The 26,632-nt window shown below is 38.5% G+C and overlaps 1 protein-coding gene across 1 annotated transcript; it reads right to left on the bottom strand.

Annotated features, from left to right (window-relative positions):
• Nucleotides 1-471: 471 nt before the first annotated feature.
• On the bottom strand, nt 472-22,112 carry LOC132398469 (sorting and assembly machinery component 50 homolog). Its single transcript, XM_059977959.1, has 15 exons — nt 21,921-22,112; nt 17,182-17,292; nt 16,918-17,019; nt 13,942-14,029; nt 9,302-9,408; nt 9,080-9,210; nt 7,553-7,640; nt 6,870-6,998; nt 6,323-6,394; nt 5,163-5,249; nt 4,328-4,398; nt 3,463-3,530; nt 2,664-2,810; nt 1,132-1,273; nt 472-609 (listed from the first exon to the last, which is right to left on the bottom strand). Exons 1-15 carry the CDS (start codon nt 21,939-21,941, stop codon nt 564-566), a joined length of 1,410 nt encoding a protein of 469 aa, XP_059833942.1. The 5' UTR covers nt 21,942-22,112; the 3' UTR covers nt 472-563.
• Between the last annotated feature and the right edge of the window lie 4,520 nt (nt 22,113-26,632).

Below are 26,632 nucleotides of genomic sequence, written 5' to 3'. Positions count from 1 at the left end.
ACAGAGTAGATGTGGAAAGGATGTTTCTTCAGGATAGAGGAGTGCCCTTTCAAAACAGATGTAGAGAAATTTCTTTAGCCAATGGGTGGTGAATTTGTTGCCACATGCAGCTGTGAAGGCCAGGTCATTGGGTGTATTTAAGGCAGAGATTGATAGGTTCTTGATGGGACATGGCATCAAAGGTAACGGGGAGAAGGTCAGGAACTGGGGTTGAGGAGGAGAAGAAAAAAGAATCAGCCATGATTGTATGGCGGAGCAGACTCGATAGGCCAGATGGCCTAATTCTGCTCCTATGTCTTATGGTCTAAAAGTATAAGAAAGTGTGACAGGAATATGGAATTAAAATGCACAACAGTAAGGATCTATTTCAGTGAAAAAGGGTGATGGACTGAAAGGCCTCATGTCCCCTATTCATTTTGTTCCCAATGGTTTTGCTTGTGAATGTTTATAGAACAAAAAAAAACACCAGGGTCAAATTAGAAACAACTTTATTATAGTTTGGATAAAGTACTGATTCAACTTTAACAGTGGAAAACTTGCATATTGCATCTTCTTAAAAGGCATCACAGAAACCTTATTCCTGCTCCAAACTGGACTCCATCACATATCCTGTATAGGGTAAGAAAGAAAAGTAAGATTGCTTCACTTAAAATCTCATCTCAGTTGTGCCTTACATAAAACTATGGAAAATGGGAAGTCACAGCTAATGCGTAGTTCAGACATCTTTCAGATACTGATGAAGCTTATCATGTTTTTATTTTTCTTTTAATTTTATCTACCAGCACACATTCTTTATTCTGCAAATTAATACTTTGAGAAATAATTTTTATACATTAAATGCCACAAATTTTAAAAACATAAAATTAAGAGGGTTGTGATCATCTCAGATACCTACTTAACAATAACCAGGCCAAATACATTTACTATACATATAGACAGCAATAAATTTATATGGCAATATTCAATGTGAATGATTTTTTAAAAATATGGACTAAATGTGTGCAGCAAATAAACTTTGTCACAGCTCAACCAAGCACAAATGAAACACCTGATCAATTTGTCATCAATGAGAAACCGGCTCTTTACAAAATATTTGGCCTGCAGGACTGATAAAATGCAAGCTGTACTTGCCTATCGCCACTCTGCACCCCCATGGGAATACAATAGTTGAGTTCCAGCCTGGCGATATTTCCCAGCCTCAATACAATCCCTGCTCCATATGACCATCGAATGGATTCAGCCAACTTCTGCAGATGTGCATTGGGACCATCACCTGTAAAATTTATCCAGAGAAACAAAAATGTATTTTCAATTGCTTCTTTATCAAAACAATGCAAAGACTCAATAATTTGGTATTGTTAATTATAATTCTATATATGGAATAGGTCCTTGGAATTATAACAATCCCAACTAATTTTTATTATGGTGCACTAAAGGGAGTTATAAAGTTCATAATTCAAATTAAATTTATTATCAAAGTAAATATACATCACCACATACAACCATGACAATCAACCAACGCGCAACAAACAACAAAGCGGAAATACAAAAAGAAAAATAAAACAACAAAATAATAAGAATAAATAATCAGTATATATTGAGAATATGGGATGAAGAGCCCTTGAAAGTAAGTGCATAGGTTTTGGGAACCGTTCAATGTTAAGGTGAGTGGAATTGATTAAAGGGGAAATAACTGTTGCTGAACCTGCTGGTGTGAGTCCTGAGGCTCCTGAACCTGCTCCCTGACGGCAACAGCAAGAAGAAAGCATGGCTCTGTGGTGGGGAGGGCTTTACTTGTGTTGGACCTTGTTGTATCCACTACTTTTTGTAGGTTTTTCTATTCAAGAGCATTGGTGATTCCATACCAGCCCATGATGCAACCAGACAGTCTTCACTCACATCTTTAGAAGTTTGTCAAAGTTTTAGATGAGATGCCAAATCCTCACAAACTTCGAAGTAGAGGTGCTACTGTGCTTTCTTTCTGATGACACTTAGCTGCTGGATGCAAGACAGATCCTCTGAAATGAAAACTGAGGAACTTAGAGTAGCTGACCCCCTCCACCTCTGATTCCCCTGGTGAGATCTGTTCAAGGGCCTCCAGTTTTTTCATCCTGTAATTCATAATCAGCTCTTTGGACTTGCTGACATTGAGTGAGAGGTTGCTGTGATTTTCAGTCTCCCTCCTATATGATGATATGCCCCACCTTTGATTTGGCCAACAACATTAGTATCGTCAGCAAAATTAAAAATGAGATTGCAGCTGTGCTTAGCCTCACAGTCATAAGTATAAAGTGAGTAGAGCAGAGGGATAAGTACACAGAACCCTGATCATGAGTAATCTGCTCCAAAACAATAAAGATGAATCCAAATCCTAATATTGTGTGTAAATTAAATACAACTCATCCATTAATCTTTTCCAGTAAGAACAGAAATCTATATTGTATTTGCAATACAGCTCTTTAGAAAAACTGAGTCTTGTATTTGTGATATTAGAATATTTCCTTCCTCAGAAACAAATACATCCATATGTTGATCTTGTTGCTCTATATCACAATATATAAAGGAGTGGGTGAACAAATTGCTTTAGCAATTCAGTCTGATCAAGTTTTATAATCATTTAATAGGAACAGGTGCCTGCGGGAAAAAAAAATTGTCTGCCATACCATAGTTGAGATTACAAAGATTGCCAGCATTCAAAAAGAAGTGTGTTCGGAAAAGGTCTCCAAATCCTCCTTGGCCTGGACGGAAAGGCAGAGGTGTGTACAAGTGCAGGCCTCCAGCCCAGTATGTTTCACCACCGAGGTAGTCCCCTTGTATGAGGAGAAGGGAGTGGAGGGGGAAAACAGAGAGAGAAAAATCACTGTTTAAATAACATATTTCTATACAGTTAAGTCTAATTCAACTCCTGAACCTCAACAGATGGTCCCATTAAAGTCGACATAAACCTGCAATATACATGAATTTTTTTTAGTAAACCACAAACACAATCACTAATTTTTACCTTGTACATTAGAGTTGTTTGTTTTTAATTCATTTATAACTTAGATGTCATTCTAAATAACTCAAGAGATTTTAAATTTACTCATTGTATTTTTAGTAATTGAATTGCCAGTATGTTGTTTTGCACTAAATGAAGTAACATTAAAATCTCATTGTACTGAGCAATGACAATATAGTTCTAATCTTTCTAAATAAAATATTTAATTTTCCATTGCCTCTATATGTCACAAATAATCACATGAGATGTAGAAGACAGATGGGCAACCTTGCTTTATTTGCAGTATTTTTTTCCATTACAGTATTTTTTGGGTACCACAAATATTTTACGCTGTTTTTACAACACCAAGTTTATCACTCAATATGTTGAAAGTCAATAAAACAGCCTGAACTCCAATAACTTAACTCAATTCTGCATCCCCAGATACATTCACAATTCCAACGAATACATAACCTCACACATACCTTCGCTCTGTGGTCCAATACTATACATGCTAAAGCCACGGACTGTTGTTGGTCCCCCAAGATAAAATCTGAATACAAAAATAATTTGATAAAGTCAGTAGATCTATTTAACTACTTTACCACAATCCTTCTATCGTACTGTGGACACAGTAAAGCAAAGTTCATCAATCACATCAGTCCAATGTATTTAAAAAGACTTGGATTTAATTTTTCTCTCACAAGACTCTTCATCAGGACTTGGCCCAAAATGTCATCTGTTCATTCATTTTCCTAGATGCTGCCTGACCTGCTTAGTTCTTCCGGCACTTTGTTTGTGTTGCTCTGGACTTCCAGCATCTGTGGGATCTGGTGGCTAGCTATAGTATATTGTTTTAAGTTGTCAATGATTATCATACATTGTGAACGATGAACAGCCTATCATTAATCCAAATTATGACTGATGCATGTTTATATGAATCAAAAGAAGTGATTAGGAAGAAAATGAACAGATGGTTACTCTTGCTGCTGCATCTGAAATGAAATCCAATGCCTGATGATTTATCCTTGATCAATATCTTTATACGCTCTGATTGTTTAAGGAACCTGAACTCTTGCCTTCAAACTTCATTGCACCAATTTTAAGCAATGAAAGTGTTCAACAAAATGATTCCACTAAATCCATCAACCAGGGTTGAGCTTATACAATAGATACAAACCTCTTAATCAGAATGACCTAGTAATGAAATGGACAATGAAGCATCGTGTCTAGACTTTTCACAAAGACAAACATTGAAACATCAAAGAATGAAACCAAAATGCTTCTACTAAATTCTGTTCCTTGACATTAAGTTAATTTCTTCCACAAATTCTCTTCTCAAACACTCACCTGTCAGCAATAGAAGATGGCTTGTCTCCAATTGGTACTAGAAGTCCACCCCAGAGGGAAGCTGAGAGAACCTAATCCATTAAAAATAAAACATATTGTGATCAATATTATTTTATTATGAAAATAATTATTCTAATTTACTATTATTTAATACATATAATGAATATATTACAGAAGTAATAAAAATAAAATATGTACAAAATTCTATAATGTTATATGTACAGTATTAACCAATACAGCTGAATAATTATTTGGTCTTCCTTCACTCGTTCAAATTGAAATTAATAAACTGCTCAATTTCCAACAATAAATTGTTACAGACTGAATTATTTTTAAAACTCAATCTTGTTACTCTAACTATCAGTGAACAAATTTAAGTACTTAAGACTGATGTTCATAAATGTTTTCATTGGTCATCTATTTACTGTATATTGTTAATCAACATGTTCAGAAATTTGAAGAAAAGAAAACTACTATTGTTCAGTTGAACCAATTACATTTTGCTATTTTCTAAATTGCTAAAATGTTGATTCTTACCAAATGCAGCAACATGAACATAGAATGAGGAGAAATTTGTTTTAAAACTACATTACATTACTTGTTTGATGAATGATTATTTTAAACTCTTCACACTCCACGTCTGCCTTTTAGAAAGGCGTCATTTAACAAAGATATTCATTCATAACCCATCAATATTGTCACCCCCTTGATTAATTCTACGTTGAAAGAGCATTCCCACCTCCAGTAAAAATAAATCCTGATTCAAGTTTACAATGTGAGGCAAATAAGTTATTTGTTGTAATACACAAATGATTTAACTGAAAGCAATTCTCACACAATCCCACAAAAGGTTCTTGTTGAATTGGAGCTCAAAGTCCTCCTTCAAAAATTTCACATCACCTCCAGTGTAACCTGCCAATTCCTGTTCAAAATAAACAAATGATGAGTCATGACAAGGAAACTTTACTCAGGCAAAATTAATACAGTTTTCATTCAAATACATAACAATGATATTGCTAGCACCTTTAGAAGCACCTCAACAAGCTTAGCATTTCTTTGATAAAACAAGCTTCATTCTGTACGTTACACATCAAGAGCTAAAACAGAATTATTTTTCAACAAAACTACTCAAATTCTTTATGTTGTTATTGATTTATTTCTCTTAACAATTTACATGTAATATACAATGCAACCCAGCATAAGGACTGAGCCTGAGGTTCAGGAAGTGCTTCACCATTCAATGCGATCATGATTGAACATCTATTTCACAACCCTTTTTCTGCCTTCTCCTCAAATCATTTGGAGTCTCTGGCATTGAGAAATAAATCTAACTCAACCTCATGTTTTGACAATATTACAATAGACACTCAACTCACCTTCCTATATTCTATTCTCTGTACCTCAGAGATCATCTAAAATCTTTACACAAACCCAAATGTGTATCATCCCAATATCTGTTGATTTACACTGGCTCCAAGTTTATTATGTTCCTGTTTTAACATTTTTTTGGATTTATATCTCACTTTGATTTTGCCCACCCTTGTCTCTACAATTATCTCAAGTTCTTTAAGCCTCACCAAGGTTGTGCTGATCAAACTCCATCTCTTCCTCATCCATGATTTTAACTGCTCTACTGCTTACAGCTGTGTCTTCCACTGCCAAGATATGATCTTCTCCATCACTTCAATTTCCTTTAAAATGCTCCTTAAAACTTATTTCTTCTCTCAAACCTTTGGCTTCTGCCCAAGTATCCCCTTGCACAATAGCTTTTGATTAATTTGGTACATCAAGTTGTCATATAACTGGAAACTGTTAATGCTGTTGCGTATCTAACAACACACGTTGGTATTGGAGTAGCAATCTAATTGTCTTAGATACCACAATTAACAATGAAAGTCACATATTTCAAATGACTAGTTAACCAAATTAACCAAAGCTAAAACTAATTATTCCTTGAGTAGTATGTAATCATTTCTAAATTCACTTGTGTTTTACCTGGTTTATCTTAAGTAAAGCTCCACGTTTGGGAATGATTGCTGAATTCCGGGTGTCAACTGTCATTGAGTGCTGTAAAGAAGTAACACAATTCAATTACAATACAACGTGAAAACCATACTGTATTCCTCAAAACCAAATTAGTCACAACTGCATGGATGGACTGGTCAATTACTTTAATACCACCTACAGTAAGTATATTTACCCAAGGATCACTTCAGAAGTAATTCAGTATGGAATGGTTATTTCAATATAACACAAGTTGTTTAACAGAAAAATAATTTTTAAATCAAATTGTTAAAGTCACAAGTTGATCCGATAATTTTTAATGTAGTTCTCCAGATTCCATTGTGATACAGGTTTAGTTAAAATTTGTCCGCAGAAATGAATTCTAAATAATGTATATTCAGTTTGCAATTGTTAGTTTCTAAAATAATAAGCAGAACTATTAACATTAGAAAATGAAACTGGATTAAAGTTTTAAAAAATCTGTTAACTAAAATCATACAACTGCATCAGGCTTCTAAAAATAAAGACATTAATTTACCGAAATCGATGACTTGAGTGAATGACCACTTTCTTCCCGAACACAAAATGATGCTGTGCGAGACAAAGAACCCAGCTCCCTCCATATTCCTTCCCATTTCAGAGTATGATGGGTCTTCCACAGTGGAAACTATAAGGAATAAATAAATCAACAGCACCATATTACAACTCCGGGGGAACAACTATTCTACACTGCACTGGTTCTAAAAACCCTCTCAGTTTGCCCACATAATGTTCTATACTATCTCCAAATTTTTATGCTTAAGATCAGAGTTAGATGTATCTGAAAGAATGATTTTTTTTTCAAAGCCGGGTCCAAAGTAGATCAGGTGATATGTTCAGAAAATGGATTCAAATCTTCTGATAGCTCAAAGAATCCTCTTATGCACAAGCTCCATCCCAGATTCCTCTACACTAAAATCTACCTTTTTATGGAACACTCCACAAAAGTATACAGTTACAAGCAAATGTAAAGTACATATTCTTAATAGATTCTGCCAGGACCTTCTTATCTTTGATGATTCAATCATACCATTATGTTCTCAACTAGCTGATTATTTGATGTGCTAGTAATATCAAACATGCTTCCTTACAAATACACAGTAGCACTGTCACTTAATGTCAAGTAGCTTTGTTAAGATGAACAATTTAAGATGGATTAACCAAACGGTGTTTCATCCTTACATTGTATTCTGTTGAGATCCCTCTATCAGTTTCACGAAGTGAACTCCAGGGAAACTGCCCCGTCACCTTATACAAGTTAACTGAATAACTGAAGAAGAAGAAGAATACATTTCAATCTATGATCCACTTTTCATTTACATCATGAACAATCTACAAGCCAATTTTTCAGTACCTACAGTTAAAAATAAACTCTACTCACGTTAATCCTTAGACGCAAGTGCAAAGATAAATTAGCATCGAGACATTACAACCAATACTACTAAAAAGTAGTTTCACTGCAAGACCAATTAAGTAAAAATTGTTCTGCAATGTTTAGTAAATACACATGAGAAAAGTTCACTGGCCAGCTTACTAGGAAAGGTACAAATAAAAGCTTATGCCATTTCTGAGGCGCACTGAATTAACAATGAGATGATATCTGGACACAACTGTACAAAGACCAGTTTTATGTCCTTTTCATTAAAAGAAACCCCGAAACCTTAGTGGCAACTATTGATAAGTAACTGAATTTTCTAAGCCAAGATGATCATAGATTCCTGTGCCAGTCTGTGGTGATTTACTTTCTTCATCAGGCAATAGACGATTGGACCGTTCTAAATGATCACTAAAATCTGAAAAATGACATATTTTAAAAATAATTTTCAGCATTCAAGAGATTAATTGGCATTAATGACAAACCTAGAGTTACACAAAAGCACTTAGATCTGACTTAACTTTCTACGCAGATTTATTTCATATCTGCGTGAAAAGGGGGTAAATCCAGATCGCTTCTTTACAAGGCTAACAACGGGGCTGCATCTTTCCAACAGCAACTTCTTCATTTCTCCCTTTAGTTACACGTCTACACACATCCCAAATTTATTGTTGCTTTTGCATATTACCAGCAAGCATTATTTCGAAAGCCCAAAATTTATGATTTACATTCTATAATTCCCCAGTTCTTTTTAAAATGAAATTTGGGAAGGGTTGCAAGTGCACACACTGCTGATGAAAAATTCTGTGCAAAACAAGTTTTTCTTAAAGCTAATTTTCCAAACTCTAAGTTGAACACTGTATCTAGTCCAATAAAACCTGGATGAAAGACAGCTGTTTCATGTAGGGAGATTACTATGGCCAGCTAAATTGAATATGCTTAGATACCTCCCCGTCAATCATGCTTGATGGCCACAACGTTACAAAAGATTAAACATGGTCTTATATACATCAACGAATGTTAGTACCCTACACTCACTGCATTTTCTGGAGAAAATACCCCGCTTTATTGGAAAATAATTAATTCAGGTTCTATTTCCTACACTCTTTAAACAAATAATGTTTTGGCCGGAAAAAAAAGTGGCTGTTCTCAGTGAATCATTAACCCTGACCCATTTCAAACTTTAAAGAGTAAAGAGTCTGGTTTTTTTTTCCTTTTTCAACATTCATTTACCTCTCTCTCTCTCTCTCAAAACAGTCAACACCTGCCAAAGCAGTAAGATCGTAATTTTCAAGGATATTTACAAGCAGAGAAGAAATGTATGACTGCATTACTTCCTGTCAAAGTTGCCAGGCTCTGGTTTAAAGTAGGAAATGCCATAAGAGGTCTCCTTCGTCCCATAGGAAAACTGGAAAGTTATCTTCTCTGCTCGCCCAAACAGATTAGGTAGCTTCAAACCTAAAACCTGTTAGGAGGGAAAAAAAATTAAAAATCCAGTAGGCAGAATTGCAGTTGCCCAACCATAGTTAATACTTGTTAAATGGAGATCATCTTACCATGCTTCCTTCATTGTTCCCAACCATAGTGTTGTAGCTTCCAGTTAAACGTCTCATTTCCTTCACCTCAAAGATCACATCCAATCCATCAGCCAATGCCTCCTCTCCTTTAGAACCAACAAAATCTATTTAGAAAATAAACTAAAAGGGATGGAGCACTCAATTTATTTTAAACTTAAATCAGCAAAATGTGGAATTACTTCTAAAATCATAACAAAACTTACACAATGATCAAACCTTTCACAACAGTGTTATCTCTTGCCTCATTTTAACCTGTTTGCCTGAATAATTTTCCATGATTCAGCCAAGGAAGTGAATTAGTATTGTGCCATCAAGATTCAGTGCGCAGCCTTCCACCCCCCCCCCCTCCCTCAAATTATCACAAAATACTACCTTTTATTCCAGATTTACTGCTGACAGCTACCAGGTACAGATCAAAAACATAAGAATACAGTATATACGGCAGATGCTCTTTAACTTCCAGTTTATTAAATTATGGGTAGAAAGCCACAATGTTTTTCCCAGGGTAAGGCAATCTTAAATTAAAATACATAGATGTAAGGTGAGGGTGGAAAGATTTAAAGGGAATATGAGGGGCAACCTTTTCCATACATAGTGAGGTGGTATAAGGAACAAGCTGCAAGATAGTGGTAGTGGCAGGTCTAATTGTAATGATAAAAAAAAGCACACTTGGGCAGCACATAGACAAGAAAGGTTTAGCGGGATAGGCATTAGTTTAGACAGGCATTTTGATTGACTTGAATGAGAAGATGAATGGCTATTTTTGCACTACATAACTCTAACTTCAAGTTCCAGTTAAATTGCTGGTTGACAAATGGTCCACATCAGAGATTACCCTTGCATTCTGGCCAAGATTTATCAAACTACACTGTCAGAATATACATTAACTGAGTGTCACCTCATGGCTCTTGTTGAGAAATAAGTGGCTACATTGTTCGACAGAAAATTACTACCATAAATGTCATCTTTCCTTCTCTTTCCAGTGACATGCCTGTAAAGCAGAACAGTGTCTGCTTTTATTTCAGATTACCAGGATCTGCACCTACATTGCCAGTGGCTGCTGTGACTTAATTTTTTAAAAATATCACTATAGGAACAAGTCATTGACTACAAACAGAAGTGAGTGAAATTAAATTGAAAGAGCACACAACAGAGCACATCACACACGACTTCTGCACGCAAAACAGAATCAATCTTTATTGTTATCAATGGACCTGACAAATTTCAATCCTGCACAATAAAGACCTCCGGTCGAGATAGCACCAGCTTTCAACACTCCCTTGGTTGATATCTTTCAGATAGCCTATGGAAATGTCCATTTTACTTGTTTTAACGTCTGTTTTTCATCTTAAATGTGTTTCTGCGATTGTTAGAGCCTGCAGTTTTCAGTCTGGAGATTGTTTGAGTGATCCAGTGCTTTGCTGTCTTCAGGATTCTGGGATGTGAGCACGTACATGGACCACCTCAAGGCGAAGAAACTTCAAGGTGGATGTGAGCCGATGTTTGACTCCATTTATAACCATTTAACAATTACAGCACGGAAATAGGCCATCTCGGCCCTTCTAGTCTGTGCCAAATGCTTACTCTCACCTAGTCCCACCTACCTGCACTCAGCCCATAACTCTCCATTCCTTTCCCGTCCATACACCTATACAATTTTTTTTTAAATGACAAAATCAAACCCGCCTCTACCACTTCCACTGGAAGCTCGTTCCACACAGCTACCACTCTCTGAGTAAAGAAATTCCCCCTCGTGCTACCCCTAAACTTTTGCACCTTAACTCGTGTCCTCTTGTGTGAATCTCCCCTACTCTCAATGGAAAAAGCCTATCCATGTCAACTCTATCTATCCCCCTCATAATTTTAAATACCTCTATCAAGTACCCCCTCAACCTTCTACGCTCCAAAGAATAAAGACCTAACTTGTTCAACCTTTCTCTGTAACTTAGCTGCTGAAACCCAGGTAACATTCTAGTAAATCTCCTCGTACTCTCTCTATTTTGTTGACATCTTTCCTATAATTCCGTGACCAGAACCGTACACAATGCTCCAAATTTGGCCTCACCAATGCCTTGTACAATTTTAACATTACATCCCAACTCCTATATTCAATGCTCTGATTTATAAAGGCCAGCATACCAAAAGCTTTCTTCACCACCCTGTCCACATGAGATTCCACCTTCAGGGAACTGTGCACCATTATTCCTAGATCACTCTGTTCTATTGCATTCCTCAATGCCCTACCATTTACCATGTATGTCCTATTGTGATTACTTCTACCAAAATGTAGCACCTCATACTTACCAGCATTAAACTCCATCTGCCATCTTTCAGCCCACTTTTCTAACTGGCCTAAATGTCTCTGCAAGCTTTGAAAACCTACTTCATTATCCACAACACCACCTATCTTAGTATCATCTGCATACTTACTAATCCAATTTACCACCCCATCATCCAGATCATTAACGTATATGACCAACAACATTGGACCTAGTACAGATCCCTGAGGCACACCACTAGTCACCGGCCTCCAACCTGACAAACAGTTATCCACCACTACTCTCTGGCATCTCCCATTCAGCCACTATTGAATCCATTTTACTACTTCAATATTAATACCTAACAATTGAACATTCCTAACTAACCTTCCATGTGAAACCTTGTCAAAGGCCTTACTGAAGTCCATATACACAACATCCACTGCTTTACCCTTGCCAACTTACTTAGTAACCTCTTTAAAAAATTCAATAAGATTTGTCAAACATGACCTTCCACACACAAATCCATGTGACTGTTCCTCATCAGGCTCTGGCTATCCAAATAATTATATATACCATCTCTAAGAATACTTTCCATTAATTACCCACCACAGACGTCAAACTTACAGGCCTATAATTGTTAAGTTTACTTTTAGAACCCTTTTTAAACAACGGAACCACATGAGCAATACTCCAATCCTCCGGCACCATCCCCGTCTCTAATGACATTTGAAATATTTCTGTCAGAGCTCCTTCTATTTCTACACTAACTTCCCTCAAGGTCCTAGGGAATACCCTGTCAGGACTCAGAGCCTAATCCACTTTTATATTCTTTAAAAGTGCCAGTACTTCCTCTTCTTTAATTGTCATAGTTTCTGTAACTTCCCTACTTGTTTCCCTTACCTTATACAATTCAATATCCTTCACCTTAGTGAATACCGAAGAAAACAAATTGTTCAAAACTTCCCGCATCTCTATTGGCTCCGCACATTGCTGTCTACTTTGATTCTCTAAGGGACCAATTTTATCCCTCACTATCCTTTTGCTATTAATATAACTGTAGAAACCCTTTGAATTTATTTTCACCTTACTTGCCAAAGCAACCTCGTATCTTCTTTTAGCTTTTCTAATTTCTTTCTTAAGGTTCTTTTTACATTCTTTATATTCCTCGAGCACCTCATTTACTCCATGCTGCCTATATTTATTGTAGATCTCCCTCTTTTTCCGAACCAAGTTTCCAATATCCCTTGAAAGACATGGTTCTCTCAAACTTTTAACCTTTCCTTTCAACCTAACAGGAACATAAAGATTCTGTACCCTCAAAATTTCACCTTTAAATGACCTCCATTTCTCTATTACATCCTTCCCATAAAACAAATTGTCCCAATCCACTCCTTCCAAATCCTTTCGCATCTCCTCAAAGTTAGCCTTTCCCCAATCAAAAATCTGATGTAAGCGTCCATTAATCACCAATCTAAGTGCTGAGAAAGATCGAGATATTGGGGTGAATGAAGAAGGTGAGCAAGAGCTCAGCGTTGACTGCTTCCTTTTGATCGCTGTAAGTGGCCTATTACTATTTGCCCTCCCATGGCAGGCGTGCAGACCTCTTCATATGGTGTCTCTCTCTCTTCAATGATGAAGGAGGATGTTACTGTGGTTCTGCATTATAGATTGGACTTCTGCATTTATGGAGTCGGGACTTTCTCAGACTTATGGTTTTTATATTCTGTGTTTTTTGCCCATTTCTTTCCATTCTGTTGTGTGTTGGGGGGGCAGAGGAAGGGATCTCACTTTAATCTTGCTTTTATTCTGCATCATTCCCCATGAACCAGTCAAGAAAGTGAATGAGTGTTCTGCTCCCAGGCCCCTGTGCTAGTCTGTGATGTATACATGATTGGCCTTGGATGTTCCACATTTTAAAAATTTCCTGCCAATCTAAAGTGGTAGTGCAGTGGTGAGCACAACACTTTACAGTAGTGGCAACACAGGTTCATTTCCCACTGCTGCACATAAGGAGTTTGTACGTTCTCCCCGTGACCGCGCGGATTTTCCCTGGGTGCTCCAGTTTCCTCCCCCAGTCTAAAGACATACCAGCTGGTAGGCTAATTGGTCATTGTAAATCATCCCATAATTTGGGGGACTGCTGGGTGGCATGGCTCAAAGGGAAGGAAAGCTCATCTTATTACTCCATGTCAGAATAAACTAAAGAACCACCTTGCAAGGTGACAACATTCTCTTGGACATAATATATTACCTTATTAGACATGACATTCATTTGTGCAAATGTTCAAATATCCAGAGAATCACTATAGATCACCACTCAGTAACAGAAGACAAGAAACAGAACATTTTCAAAGTTACCTTGGGCAGTGTCAATGAGGACTTCGACATTTCTGAAAATTCCCAGCCGAAGTAACCGTTCTCGAGCCTCATGAGATTTCTTCATCACCTTTATTTTTGAGGAAAGAAAATAGTCCACTTGTATCTTATCCAAACCCACTAGTGAAGCAAAACCTAAACCTTTATGGAGCTCAACTCAATCATGCCACCCACAAGTCAGAACTTTGATTTGCTTTGCACTCACTGAATTGGTTGGATTTGAAGGAAAAGTGAGAGGAGTGCTATAGAAGGTGGAAAAGTAAGGATCAATTGTATCAAGATGACATGTAAAGAATTGTATCGACTCAAAAAAAAACTGTAAGCTGCCTACCTGGGTGAAAAATAAATATGGCAGGTAATGTTATATTGTCATGTCAGTTGATGACATTAGCTAAGAAAAAAAGGGGGACTGACAGAAAAGTGTAAGAAACCTCAGAGAGATTAGTTTCCTGAGTCATCTTAATTTATATGCAATTATTAAAGACACTAGATGTGATTCAATTCCACTTCAAAATTAAAATTTTTGATTTAATATGAACCAAATGAGTATGAAGTAACAGTTTTCTCTTGATTCAGAATACAAATTTTAATAGGAGTCAATAAGTTAGAAGATAATTGCAGGAGTGTACATAAGAATAGTATTGCCTTTTCCCACTACTCAACTGTTCAAATGTCAGATAATCCCAATTTTCCTTTAAATGTTACTGCTTGGGCCACAGCCTATACCAAAAGCACAATGTTAATACTGCTGGTACCACTGTGCTACTTAAGATACATAAACCTGAATACTAAGCTAAGCTACTGTACATAAATCTGTCAGTTTGATTCAATGGGTAACATTAACCCATAAACTTGCAGGTTAAAAATTAAAGTTTCCTGCCCGAAATGTGATCACAAAAATATCTCCTAATACTACAGTGCTATGCTGATGAAGCAATGCTATCAGATAGCATCCTTTCTATTAAGGCCATGATTATTTTCAGGTAACTGCAAAATATTCCAAGTTGCAACACTGGTATCATATATTCTCTGGTCACTAGTACATTGTAAACCATCTGTTGTGCTTACTGAATTATAATAGTGACTAAACAGTGACAAGGGCTTTGGATAACCCAAGGATATGGAAGTTATATTTTGATGTTTTACCATACTGTAATAGACCAATTACAGTACCGCACACTTGCTTGTGAGCCAGGAGATCATGGGTTCAATCTCACATTGTCACAGATGCATTATTAATGCCCTTTTTACAGTGCCAAATAGAATTTAAATTATTTGAATTTAAAAATGGAGCTCATTCTTGTACCCTTTAACCAACATCATAAAATGAAGTTTCATTAGCCATTCACTGGATCTCCCCACACCATTCAAAATATCAACATCAGATGTCCTACAACTTTCACTGATATTTCATCATCTTCAAGTTGCTGCACAGACAGCAACCATTTTATTCTATATTGCCTAAAAGCACATGCAAATCAGAAACACTGGTCAGTAAATCCATTAAATTATTTTGCCAAAGGAACTTTAGTTTGAAGCATTTATTCAGGATTACTTTCCACTGATGCTCCCTGACCTGTTAAGTGCTTCCAGCATTTTGTGTTTTTATCATCAAAATGTTTACTACAGTCAGGAAAAAACATGGTACTTAACCCAATGCCACTTGCTCCTAATTATATATCTGGATGCAATGGGAATAGATTAGATTTTGATTAATTGGGACACATCAGGACCAGTACATTTAGGTTAAATTAAATGGCTGTCCCAATTAGCCGAGGTTTCATGGAAATAATTTAAAAGGTGTGAAAAAAGATGAACTACTCTTTATCTGAGTAACAAATTATGTATTTAATTGAAATACAAATTAGAACACTACCAATGTTGCTACAGTACTATAAAACTGTGTATTAGTTCCTAATAGTTATCAACAGAGGAATTCATCCAGTGTACGGGGCTGTGTTCTTTTGATTGATTGTAATTAACATGATCAGCATAGACACCAAGTGCAGTTAACAGGCTGTCTTCATTGCCTTCCTGCATGAAACAGTGTCATAATCCAACAATAAAGTTCCAGCTGACGATGAGTGGCGTTAGGTGGATGGCTTTTAATGGTAATTTATTAGACTGGTGTCAAAACTTTTCATAGCATCTTGGCAAAGGATTCAATTTTCTTAAGTCAAAATAAAAAAAACAAAATTATCAAAAATCACTTATTTTTTTGAATCGATGTCCATTGGCCCAAATGGATAACATAACAGAAGCATGCAGAGCTGATACTATTGAAAAACTGGTTGCTTGAAGCATGGTATAGTGTCCAAAGCCACACACAACAAGCAACTGATACTAGTTAGAAATTATTCAGCAAAAGTCTCCTTTTCCAATTAAGCAGCAGAGTAAACAAAAGGAATTCCAGCTTTCCCCCCCACTGATCCATTTTCTCCTATTAAGAGTTGTCCCAAATAAGCTGCAGCCCCCATTAACTGATAGCCAATTAACAGGAATCCTCTGTACATTATAAACCATAATTTGGTACTTCTCACCAGATAAAATGGGGTGACATTTCTCAGCAGCCACTTTATCACACAAGCTCTTAAGTCACCTTTCAATAAGATCATAGTCAAACTGTGATTCAATTCCTTATGCTCATCCTTTATCCTGACAGCAGAATAACTTTGGTTAACATAATTCCATCCATCTCCCAGTTAATAGTTATAAATGCCCCGATTACAGAAGAGAATTCCAAATATATGCCACCTTCTGACACAGAAATATTTTCGAAGACACTTTAGAGACCTGGCTTTAATTTTCAATCAATATCATCTAGTCCTAGATGGGCTAGCCAAAGAAAAAAACAGCTTTTCTCTACCTTTTCTATCAGTTCCCCTGAACACTTTGTGGTAGAGTACATAGAGAAAAACTTATAAAGCTCAAAGTTCCAAAGTTTCCAGAAATACTTACTTCAATGAGATTTTTAGCTTTGAAAACATCAGCTATTTCATATATTAAAAGGTCATCCTTAGTTCTGCTGATTCCATCAATATGCACATGCTGAACAGTAATCTGAAGTAAGAGAGAAAGATTAGTACATGACCAATGCTTCATCACGGACATCCTTTCTGCAAATGGTTACAGGGACAGAATTTGGTATTTTCACCAACTGATTCAAAAGAAGCTAACAAAATCACATCAAAATGGGCATATTTTAATGTAGTAAATAATCACCTGTTTATTTTCCAGGACTTCCTGTTTGGTTTCAGGCTCCACTTCAACTGTTTCTGCTTCATCTATTGGAGGTGACAAATTTGGCCCAGTCACTGGGAGGGGTTCCAAGCTCTGAAAAGAATATACATTTGTCTTAAATCTGCTGTATTTTATTTGAAAGAGACATTTAATAAATATCAGCATAAAATCAGAAATCAAATTGATTCCATTGTAAGAATTATAAACAATTCTCCTCCCTTGACCCCTGCTGTTTATGGTTGATGAATCACAGGATCAAACCAAGTTTTTATTAAGTGATTGATAAAGAAACTCGCCGCTCAACAAAGTGACAATTTATCAAGCACGGGATGTGGGGACAAAGTATAGCATTCCTAGCATTCTTTCATCAAAATGCCTGACGAGTTCAGGCATAAAGAAGTAGATTTAAGGTTTGTTTAAAAAACTATACAAGTAGAGTAACATATATAACCATTTACGCAAATATAGTAACAAACGCCAAATTGCTCCACACCCAAAATTAGTCATAGAAAAGTAGAGTGCAGAAACAGGCCCTTTGGCCCATCTAATCCATGCCAAAACCATTTAATCTACCTACTCCCATTGACCTGTACTGGGACCATAGCTCTGTACCCCTACCATCCACATAGCTATCCAAACTTCACTTAAACATTGAAATCAAGCTTGTGTGCACTACTTGTGCTGGCAGCTCATTCCATACTCTCATCAGCCTCTGGAGTGAAGAAGTTTCCCCTCATATTCCCCCTAAAATTTAATTTAGATATCTCTCTACAAGATGGCTAAATCTATACATGAAATGTAGACAAGTTAAACATAAAATAAGAATACAGAAGCTCATACTTCAATAATTTACATTTGCATGGGTAGCAACATACATGACACGCATATATTTTGTCATTCAGATACAGATTTCTCTGAAGTCCAAACAAACCAGACAACTTTCAAAATTCTTAGCTGGAAACAGGGTAAACCTGAGAAAAGTCATGTTCAGAACACATTTCCAGGATTTAAGTTCACAGGAGCATTATTAAAAAATACTAGCCAATCAAATTGGGGGGGGGGGGGGGGGGGTGGCAAACTGCTGAGGTCATCACTATCTCCAAGTAAGTACACACTATACACAAATTCTCTCCCTGTGAAATAACTTATAATCAATACAAAACGATAAATCAGAGTGCATGGGATAAAACACAATATATTTATGCACAACTTAATGCCAGATAATTTATTAGATTAACTAAATTATTAATGGGAATCTAGAAAATAAGATGAAAAAGTAAATTTCAATTTTAAGATGAGAGGGCAGTCATTTAAAACTGAGATATATAAATTTTTTTGTCACAGAGCAGTGAACCTCTGGAATTCTCTACTCCCAAGGCTGGAGAAGGTAGGATCGTTAAGATATATTTAAGAAAGTGATAGATAAACATTTTAAAAAAGGATTTTTCAATTTCTCTGATTTCTGATCTTACCAATTTCCTCTTAAAGATGACAAAATCTTAACAACTGCACTTGGATCAGTGATCCAGGAAAATCCTAGCCCTTTCCAATGATCTGGTTGCAATATACCATGTGGTGGTAACACCGTTAAGAATATAACAACAATTACACAGATCAGAATAACATTACAAAGTTTTAAACTTTTCTTTACCCATGTAGAAAACTTCCAATTTAACAAACATTAAATAATTCTGAGATTTAGGGATAATATTGTTTTGTCTTTTTTGTTTCCTAGTATGGAGACAGAAGACCATTCCCATTCCCTTAGAAACAGTTGTACTTGCCAACAGAAAGATCCATTGCTTTGGTGGTAAGACATTAGAAAATTTCATGAGAGAGCAGAAATCCTTCAAAGTCCACCTGTAGAATGTTGTACTGCAGCAACAAATCATAGTGGCAATCAAACTAAATCAATATTTTCCTCCACAATGCCATTGCTCCTAATGACACTATTCTTCTATCATTACAATGAAGAATAAGTAGTATTTCTGCTGAATTCACAGATACTTCATAGCTATCTATTGTAAACAAAGGAAATCTTTAAATTGGTCTCACGTGGTGACTACATCTCATCTGGCAATGGAGCACCATTCAAATCCATCTTCAGGACTGAAATAAAATACATTTAATGTATATAACCAGAGAACAATGGGAAGTCATCCTGAAGTCCTATCCTTTGTACTCCAGATAAACAAATAAATGCCTACTAAGTCATGTTGTCTGTAGAACCTCAGTCTATATTTCTATAAATTTATTGTTTCATTTACTAAACGTGACAAAAAGAAAAAACAAAATTGTAGGATGTAGATATTACTGACAAAAACTAGTTTTCATTTTCCAGGTGAGGCACCACTTCACCTGCAAGTCAACTGGGGTGATATACTGTATCCGGTGCTCCCGATGTGGCCACTTATACATTGGGGAGACCCGCCGCAGAATGGGAGACTGTTTCGCCGAACACCGGCGCTCAGTCCTCCAGCAGTGGCGGGATCTCCCTGTGGCCACACACTTCAATTCTACAGGCCACTCCCACTCCGACATGTCTGTCCATGGCCTCCTCTACCGTCAACATGAGGCCGTACGCAGGTCGATGGAGCAATACCTTATCTCCCACCTGGGTAGCCTCCTACCCGTCGGCATGAACATCCAATTCACAGACATCGGTTGATACCCCTGCCCCCCCCTTACCCCCATCCCTATCTATTATTTCAATCTGGTTCTCTTTCTCTCTCTTTCCCCCTCTCACTATAATCTCCCCCCAGCCCTACCTTGCTTTCTCTTTTATTTCCCATAATTCTCCACCTTCCCCCTAGCCCATTTCCCTCCAACCTATCACTTCCCAGCTCTCTACTTTATCCCTCCCCACACTTCTTAATCCCCCCCCCAACCATCCCATGTTACTTCACTCCCGATGAAGGGTTTCAGCCCGAAACGTCGTCACTACCTCCTCCCATAGATGCTGCCTGGCCTGCTGAGTTCTGCCAGCATTTTGTGTTATTATTTTTTTCATTTTCCATCTCTCATTGCCCCTGAACCAAAGAGGCCTCTCATAGCAATCCAGTTGCTTTTTTTTGGCTGTGTTCACAAATAACTTCAATTTAATTTCAAACAAATTTAATTATTTGAAGTTAAACTTGACAACTGTCAGTAGTTGTCAATATTTTAGAGATTAAAACCCAACAAATTTTTACCTGAACCAACTGAAGTGGTAGCTATTGAGAGCTGTGATATAGCAGCATATTCCAGAAAGGAAGCTTAACCTTTGATCTCTCAAAAGAACCGAATAGGGTTGCAGTAAAATAAGAAAGACGGAAATATTCAGAAAGTCAGACAGCTCCTTTCATCAGAACTCTCATAGACCTTTTGTGGCTTCCCTCCCGATGGGATGAAGATTTTAACTGGAACAAGAATGTTCACCAATGCCTCTATTTCCGTCAGAGACTAAAGAAATTCAACAAGTCCCCAACAACTCTTACCAATTTTTAATTGATGCAACATAGACAGCATCCTGTCTTGGCAAGGCAACTGTTCTGCACATTTCACCGCAAGGAAATGCAGAACTGTGGACACATCTCAGCAGGTCACAGGAATCAGCCTCCCCTCTATGGATTCTATCTATACTTCTTGCATCCTCAGTTAAACAGCCAGCATAATCAAAGAACCCACCCAGCACAGACATTCTCTCTTTTACTCTCTATTATTGGGCAAAAGATACAAAATCTGAAAGTACATACCACCAGGCTCAAGAACATCTTTTATTTCACAGTTATCAGACTCTGAATGGACTTTTTGTATGATAAGATGGACTCCTGACCTCACAATGATCTTGCATTTCATCATTTACCTGCACTGCACTCTTTCAATAGCTTTTACATTTTATTCTTCATTGTTATTGTTTTACCTTATTTTAGCTCCGTACTGTGTAATGATTTGATCTGTTAGAACAGCATGCAAGTCAAGCTTCTCCCTGTATGTTGGTACATGTGACAATAATAAACCAATACATCATTTCCTAATGACAGCAGTGATGTGGCAGCATATTCCAAAAAGCTTATCTCTTGATCATTCAAAAGAACTGACCAGAGTTGGATTAAAAGGAGTGCAACACAGAATAATCACATACATTCCTTCCACTATCATTGCAGAATAGCTGTTATTTATATTATCTACAAAATGCAGTGCATTTATTTCCAAGGCTGTTTTGTCACAATTTCCCAAACTTGCTGCCACCAGCACCAACCAGTACACGGACAGCAAGATCACGGGTGCACCCTCACCTTAAAATACTATCCAAGTCATACAAAATGATGAAATGTCATTTCCCAGAATCACTCCGCCACCTCACCCCCCCGCTCCGACACTATTATCAATGGGTCTGAATCTTCGAACTCTAGCATCAAAAACTGCAGTGACTCAAGAAATCGGTTCACCAACTACTTCTTAAGTGCAATTATCGATGGGGCAGCAACTGCTAGTGCCTAAAAAGTGAATCAGTGAATACAAATTCGCTGGACATGGGGACTACATTAAAATTAATGTATTTCGCTCCTGATTTAAATAAGGAAGCTCATTCGAAGTAAGCCAGGCTGAGGCAGGGGCGAGGGGAGCGCCTAATGAAAGAGCGAACACACAGGCAGGCAGGGTACACCGACACCAGGGTAGGGGACCGCTCCCCTCAATGGCAATTCCTGCCAGGCCACTGGCCCGGGGTCATCGCTTACCCGCGCCTGCACCGTCCCCATGTTTCCCCAAGCTCCTCACTGCGCCGTCGTCTAACTCAAGGCTGATGCCCCCCGCGACGGTGCTGAGCTGAGGTCTGAGCAGATTGCCCAATGATGCCCCACCAAACCCGGTCAAACACTGGGCCAGCACACCAAGGACGCCGCCATTTCACGTCACCTGACATCTACTGCGCACCGCTGATTGGCTCACATCTGATCGCGTCTCCGTCCGCATGCAGCCAATCAGAACGCTCGCTCCACTATCACTCATTAGTCACGCCCTTCCGGGGCATCTTTCCGAAAGTTTTGCCACCTGCAGCTCTGCATGTGTGTTTTTTTGTCTTTTTCCACCCTACCCCGAAAGAAAAGGATCGTTCTTTTCAAAGTTGGTGTTAACTATTTCAACCACAGTCTCAGCTGTAACATTTTATACCAAAAATTCATAAAACTACAGATGTTTGAAATCTGATCTAGACACTAGATCCTGCATCAAGACGGAGGGAATAGGGAAAATCTGACCTGCTTTCTTCTCCCTGTGTTTACCTTTCCAATCCTCAACTGTAGATGATTCTCTCTGCAGATCATTTCATCTCATCTGGTTCCATCTACCACTGCTGGATCCCGGCAATCTTCTCTCTGTCATGATGCAGGGTTTCAACCCAAATTGTCAATATGCACATTTTCCATTGACAGCTATTGCCTGATCTCCTCCTTTACTGCTTCTTATTGGTTCCTTTACCTTGCTCCAAACAGTTTGTCTCAACGAAGCTGCAGTTAACCAGCACTGCTTTGTGTACAGTGCAATATATTCACTAGCTACAACAGAAGAGCCCATCATTTTAACATTGGAGTGTATTGCAGTCTTCAGATATCAATGCTAAATGCAGTAATTTCAGATTTTATTTGTTATTTGCATCAGAACAGACTAAATCTCAATAAGGGGATTAACTGACTTAACAGACAGTTCCAACACTCTTAATTTAATTGCAAGTTTCAGCTGTAGATCTGAAGCAACACACACAAAATGCTGGAGAAACACAGGCCAGGTAGCATCTATGGAAAGAGTAAATAGTCGATATTTCAGGCCAAAACCCTTCTTCAGGATGGGCAAGGAAGCGGAGAAGTCAGAATAAGGGGGTGGGGGAGGGGAGGAAGAAGTACAAGGTGGCAGGTAATAGGTGAAACCAGGAGCGGGGGAATAGTGAATTGAAGAGCTGGGAAGTTGATCAGTAAAAAGATAAAGAAGTAGGAATCTGATAGGAGAGGATAGAAGACCTTGACTAACATCAGGAGTACCGGAGGGAGGTGATGAGCAGGTAAGGAGATAAGGTGAGAGGGGGAAATGGGAAGGGGGAATGGTGAAGGGGGGCAATTACTGGAAATTCAAGAAATCGATGTTCATGCCATCAGGTTGGAGGCTTCTTCTCCTTCCTTGAGTTTTTTGCATTACTGCCATCTTCAGGATTTATTGTGCCTCATTGTCCACTCACTTGACTGCCAGTTTGGAGGCTACCCAGAAAGAATATAAGGTGTGGATCCTCCAACCTGAGTGTGGCCTCATCACAGCACTAGAGGAGGCCATGGACTGACGTGTTGGAATGAAAATGGGAAGTGGAAGTAAAATGGATGGCTACCCAGAGATCCTGCTTTTCCTGGTGGCAAAGCAATCTCTCAATCTACGTCACTCCTCAGCGATATACAAGAAGCCAAGCCCACAGCACCAGATCCCAAAAGTAGCAATCCCAACTGACTCACAACTGAAGTGTCACCACACTTGGAAGGACTGATGGGGCTCTGAATAGGAGTGAGGGAGATAGTGTAGGGGTCAGTGTGGCATTTGACCCTTGCAAGGATAAGTCTGCCAGAAAAAAGCGTGATCTCCTTGTAGCCACCCATTTCAATTCCACTTCGCACTGCGAAATGTCAGTTCATGGCCTCCTCTTCTGCTGCAATGAGGCTACACTCAGATTGGAGGAGCAACACGTTATATTCTGTTTGGCCAGCCTCCAACCTGATGGAATGAACATTGATTTCTCAAACTTCTGGTAATTGCTTCTTCACCATTCCCTATTCTTGTTTCACTCTCTTACTATATTCTCCTTACCTGCCCATCACCTCCCTCTGGAGCTTTACCCTGACCCCTTCCCCTTTGTTCCCATGGCCTTCTCTCCTCTATCAGATTACCAGCCCTTTATCTCTTTCACCAATCAACTTCTCAGCTCTTTACTTCACCCCTCCGCCCACCTTCTTACTCGCGACATCTCCCCTTCACTTCCACTCCTGAAAAAGCATCTTGGCCCAAAACATCAACTGTTTATTCTTTTCCATAGATGCTATCAGGCCTGTTGAGGTCCTCTAGTACTCTGTGTGTGTTGCTTTGGATCTTCAGCATCTGCACTTGATCTGGTATTGGGAAATGAACCTGGTCGGGTGTCAGATCTCTCAGTGGGAGACCATTTTGGAGATAGTGATCACAATTCTATCTCCTTTACCATAGCACTGGAGAGGGATAGGAACAGATAAGTTAAGAAAACATTTAATTGGAGTAAGGGGAAATATGAGGCTATCAGGCAGGAACTTGGAAGCATAAATTGGGAACAGATGTTCTCAGGGAAATGTACAGAAGAAATGTGGCAAACATTCAGGGGATATTTCCGTGGAGTTCTGCATAGATATATTCCAATGAGACAGGGAAAGGATGGTATGGTACAGGAACTGTGGCGTACAAAGACTGTTGTAAATCTAGTCAAGAAAAGAGCTTACAGAAGTGTCAATAAACTAAGTAATGATAGTGATCTGGAAGATTTTAAGGCTAGCAGGAAGGAGCTTAAGAAAGAAATTAAGAGAGTCAGAAGGGACCATGAGAAGGCCTTGGCGGACAGGATTAAGGAAAACCCCAAGGCATTGTACAAGTATGTGAAGAGCAAGAGGATAAGATGTGAGAGAATAGGACCAATCAAGTGTAACAGTGGAAAAGTATGTATGGAACCAGAGGAGATAGCAGAGGTACTTAATGAGTACTTTGCTTCAGTATTCATTATGAAAAGGATCTTGGTGATTGTAGGGATGACTTACGGCAGACTGAAAGCTTGAGCGTGTAGATATTAAAAAAGAGGCTGTACTGGAGCTTTTGGAAAGCATCAAGTTGGATAAGTCACCGGGACTGGATGAAATGTACCCCAGGCTACAGTAGGAAGTGAGGAACAAGGTTGCTGAGCCACTGGCAATGATTTTTGCATCATCAATGGGGATGGGAGAGGTTCCAGAGGATTGGAGGGTTGTGGATGTTGTTCCCTTATTCAAGAAGGAAGTAGGATTAGCCCAGGAAATTATAGACCAGTGAGTCTTACTTCAGTGGTTGGTAAGTTGATGGAGAAGATCCTGAGAGGCAGGATTTATGAACATTTGGAGAGACATAATATGATTAGGAATGGTCAGCATGGCTTTGTCAAGGGCAGGTTGTGCCTTTCGAGCCTGATTGAATTTTTTGAGGATGTGACTAAACTCATTGATGAAGGAAGAGCAGTAGATGTAGTGTCTATGGATTTCAGCAAGGCATTTGACAAGGTACCACATGCAAGTCTTATTGAGAAAGTAAGGAGGCATGGGATCCAAGGGGACATTGCTTTGTGGATCTAGAACTGGCTTGTCTACTGAAGTCAAAGAGTGGTTATAGACCATATTCTGCATGATGGTTGGTGACCAGTGGTGTGCCTCAGGGACCTGTTCTGTGGTAGGTCAAATATGATGGCAGAATATGGTATTAATGCAAGACTCTTGGCAGTGTGGAGGATCAGAGGGATATTGGAGTCCAAGTCCATAGGACACTCAAAGCTGCTATGCAGGTGGACTCTGTGGTTAAGAAAGCATACAATGCATTAATTGTGGGATTGAGTTTAAGAGCTGAGAGGCAATGTTACAGCTATATAGGACCCTGATCAGACCCCTCTTGGAGTACTGTGCTCAATTCTGGTCGGATTGGGAGCATGCCTTACGAAAATAGGTTGGAAGGAAGTGGAAACTATAGAAAGGAGGCAGAGGAGATTTACAAGGTTGTTGCCTGGATTGGGGAGCGTGTCTTATGAGAATAGGTTGAGTGAACTTGGCCTTTTCTCGGAGCAATAGAGAATGAGAGGTGACCCAATTGAGGTATATAGGATGATGAGGCACTGATCGTGTGGATAGACAGAGGTTTTTTCGCCAGGGCTGAAGTGGCTAGCACGAGAGAGCAGGTTTAAGGTGCTAGTAAGTAGTTACAGCAGAGATGTCAGGGGCAAGTTTTTTTTTAAATGCTGAGTGATGAGTGCATGGAATGGGCTGCCAGCGACAGTGGCGGAGACCAACACAATAGTGTCTTTGAAGAGACTCTTGAACAGGTATATGGAGCTCAAAAAAAAAGTAGAGGGCTATGGGTAACCCTAGATAATTTCTAAGGTAAGGACATGGTCAGCACAGCTTTGTTTGCCAAAAGGCCTGTATTGTGCTGCACACTTTCCATGTTTCTATAATCTGCAGTTTTTCCTCATATTTATGAGCTATAGCTGACTTGGATTTCCGATTTAACAAATTGTATTCCTTTTATCTTAATCTTTCTCTCCCTCCCTCCTTAACTCTCTCTGAACCAGATCACTCGGTAATCTCTCAAACCCTGGCCTCATCTCAGGAGATAAAAGCTTTGTGTCCTAAATCAATTCGCTCCACCACTCTGCAAA

Source organism: Hypanus sabinus, chromosome 8 (genome assembly GCF_030144855.1).
Source record: "Hypanus sabinus isolate sHypSab1 chromosome 8, sHypSab1.hap1, whole genome shotgun sequence".
Taxonomy (NCBI): Eukaryota; Metazoa; Chordata; class Chondrichthyes; order Myliobatiformes; family Dasyatidae; genus Hypanus; species Hypanus sabinus.
The sequence above is the reverse complement of the archived record's forward strand: the minus strand, read 5'-3'. Positions and strand labels throughout refer to the sequence as shown.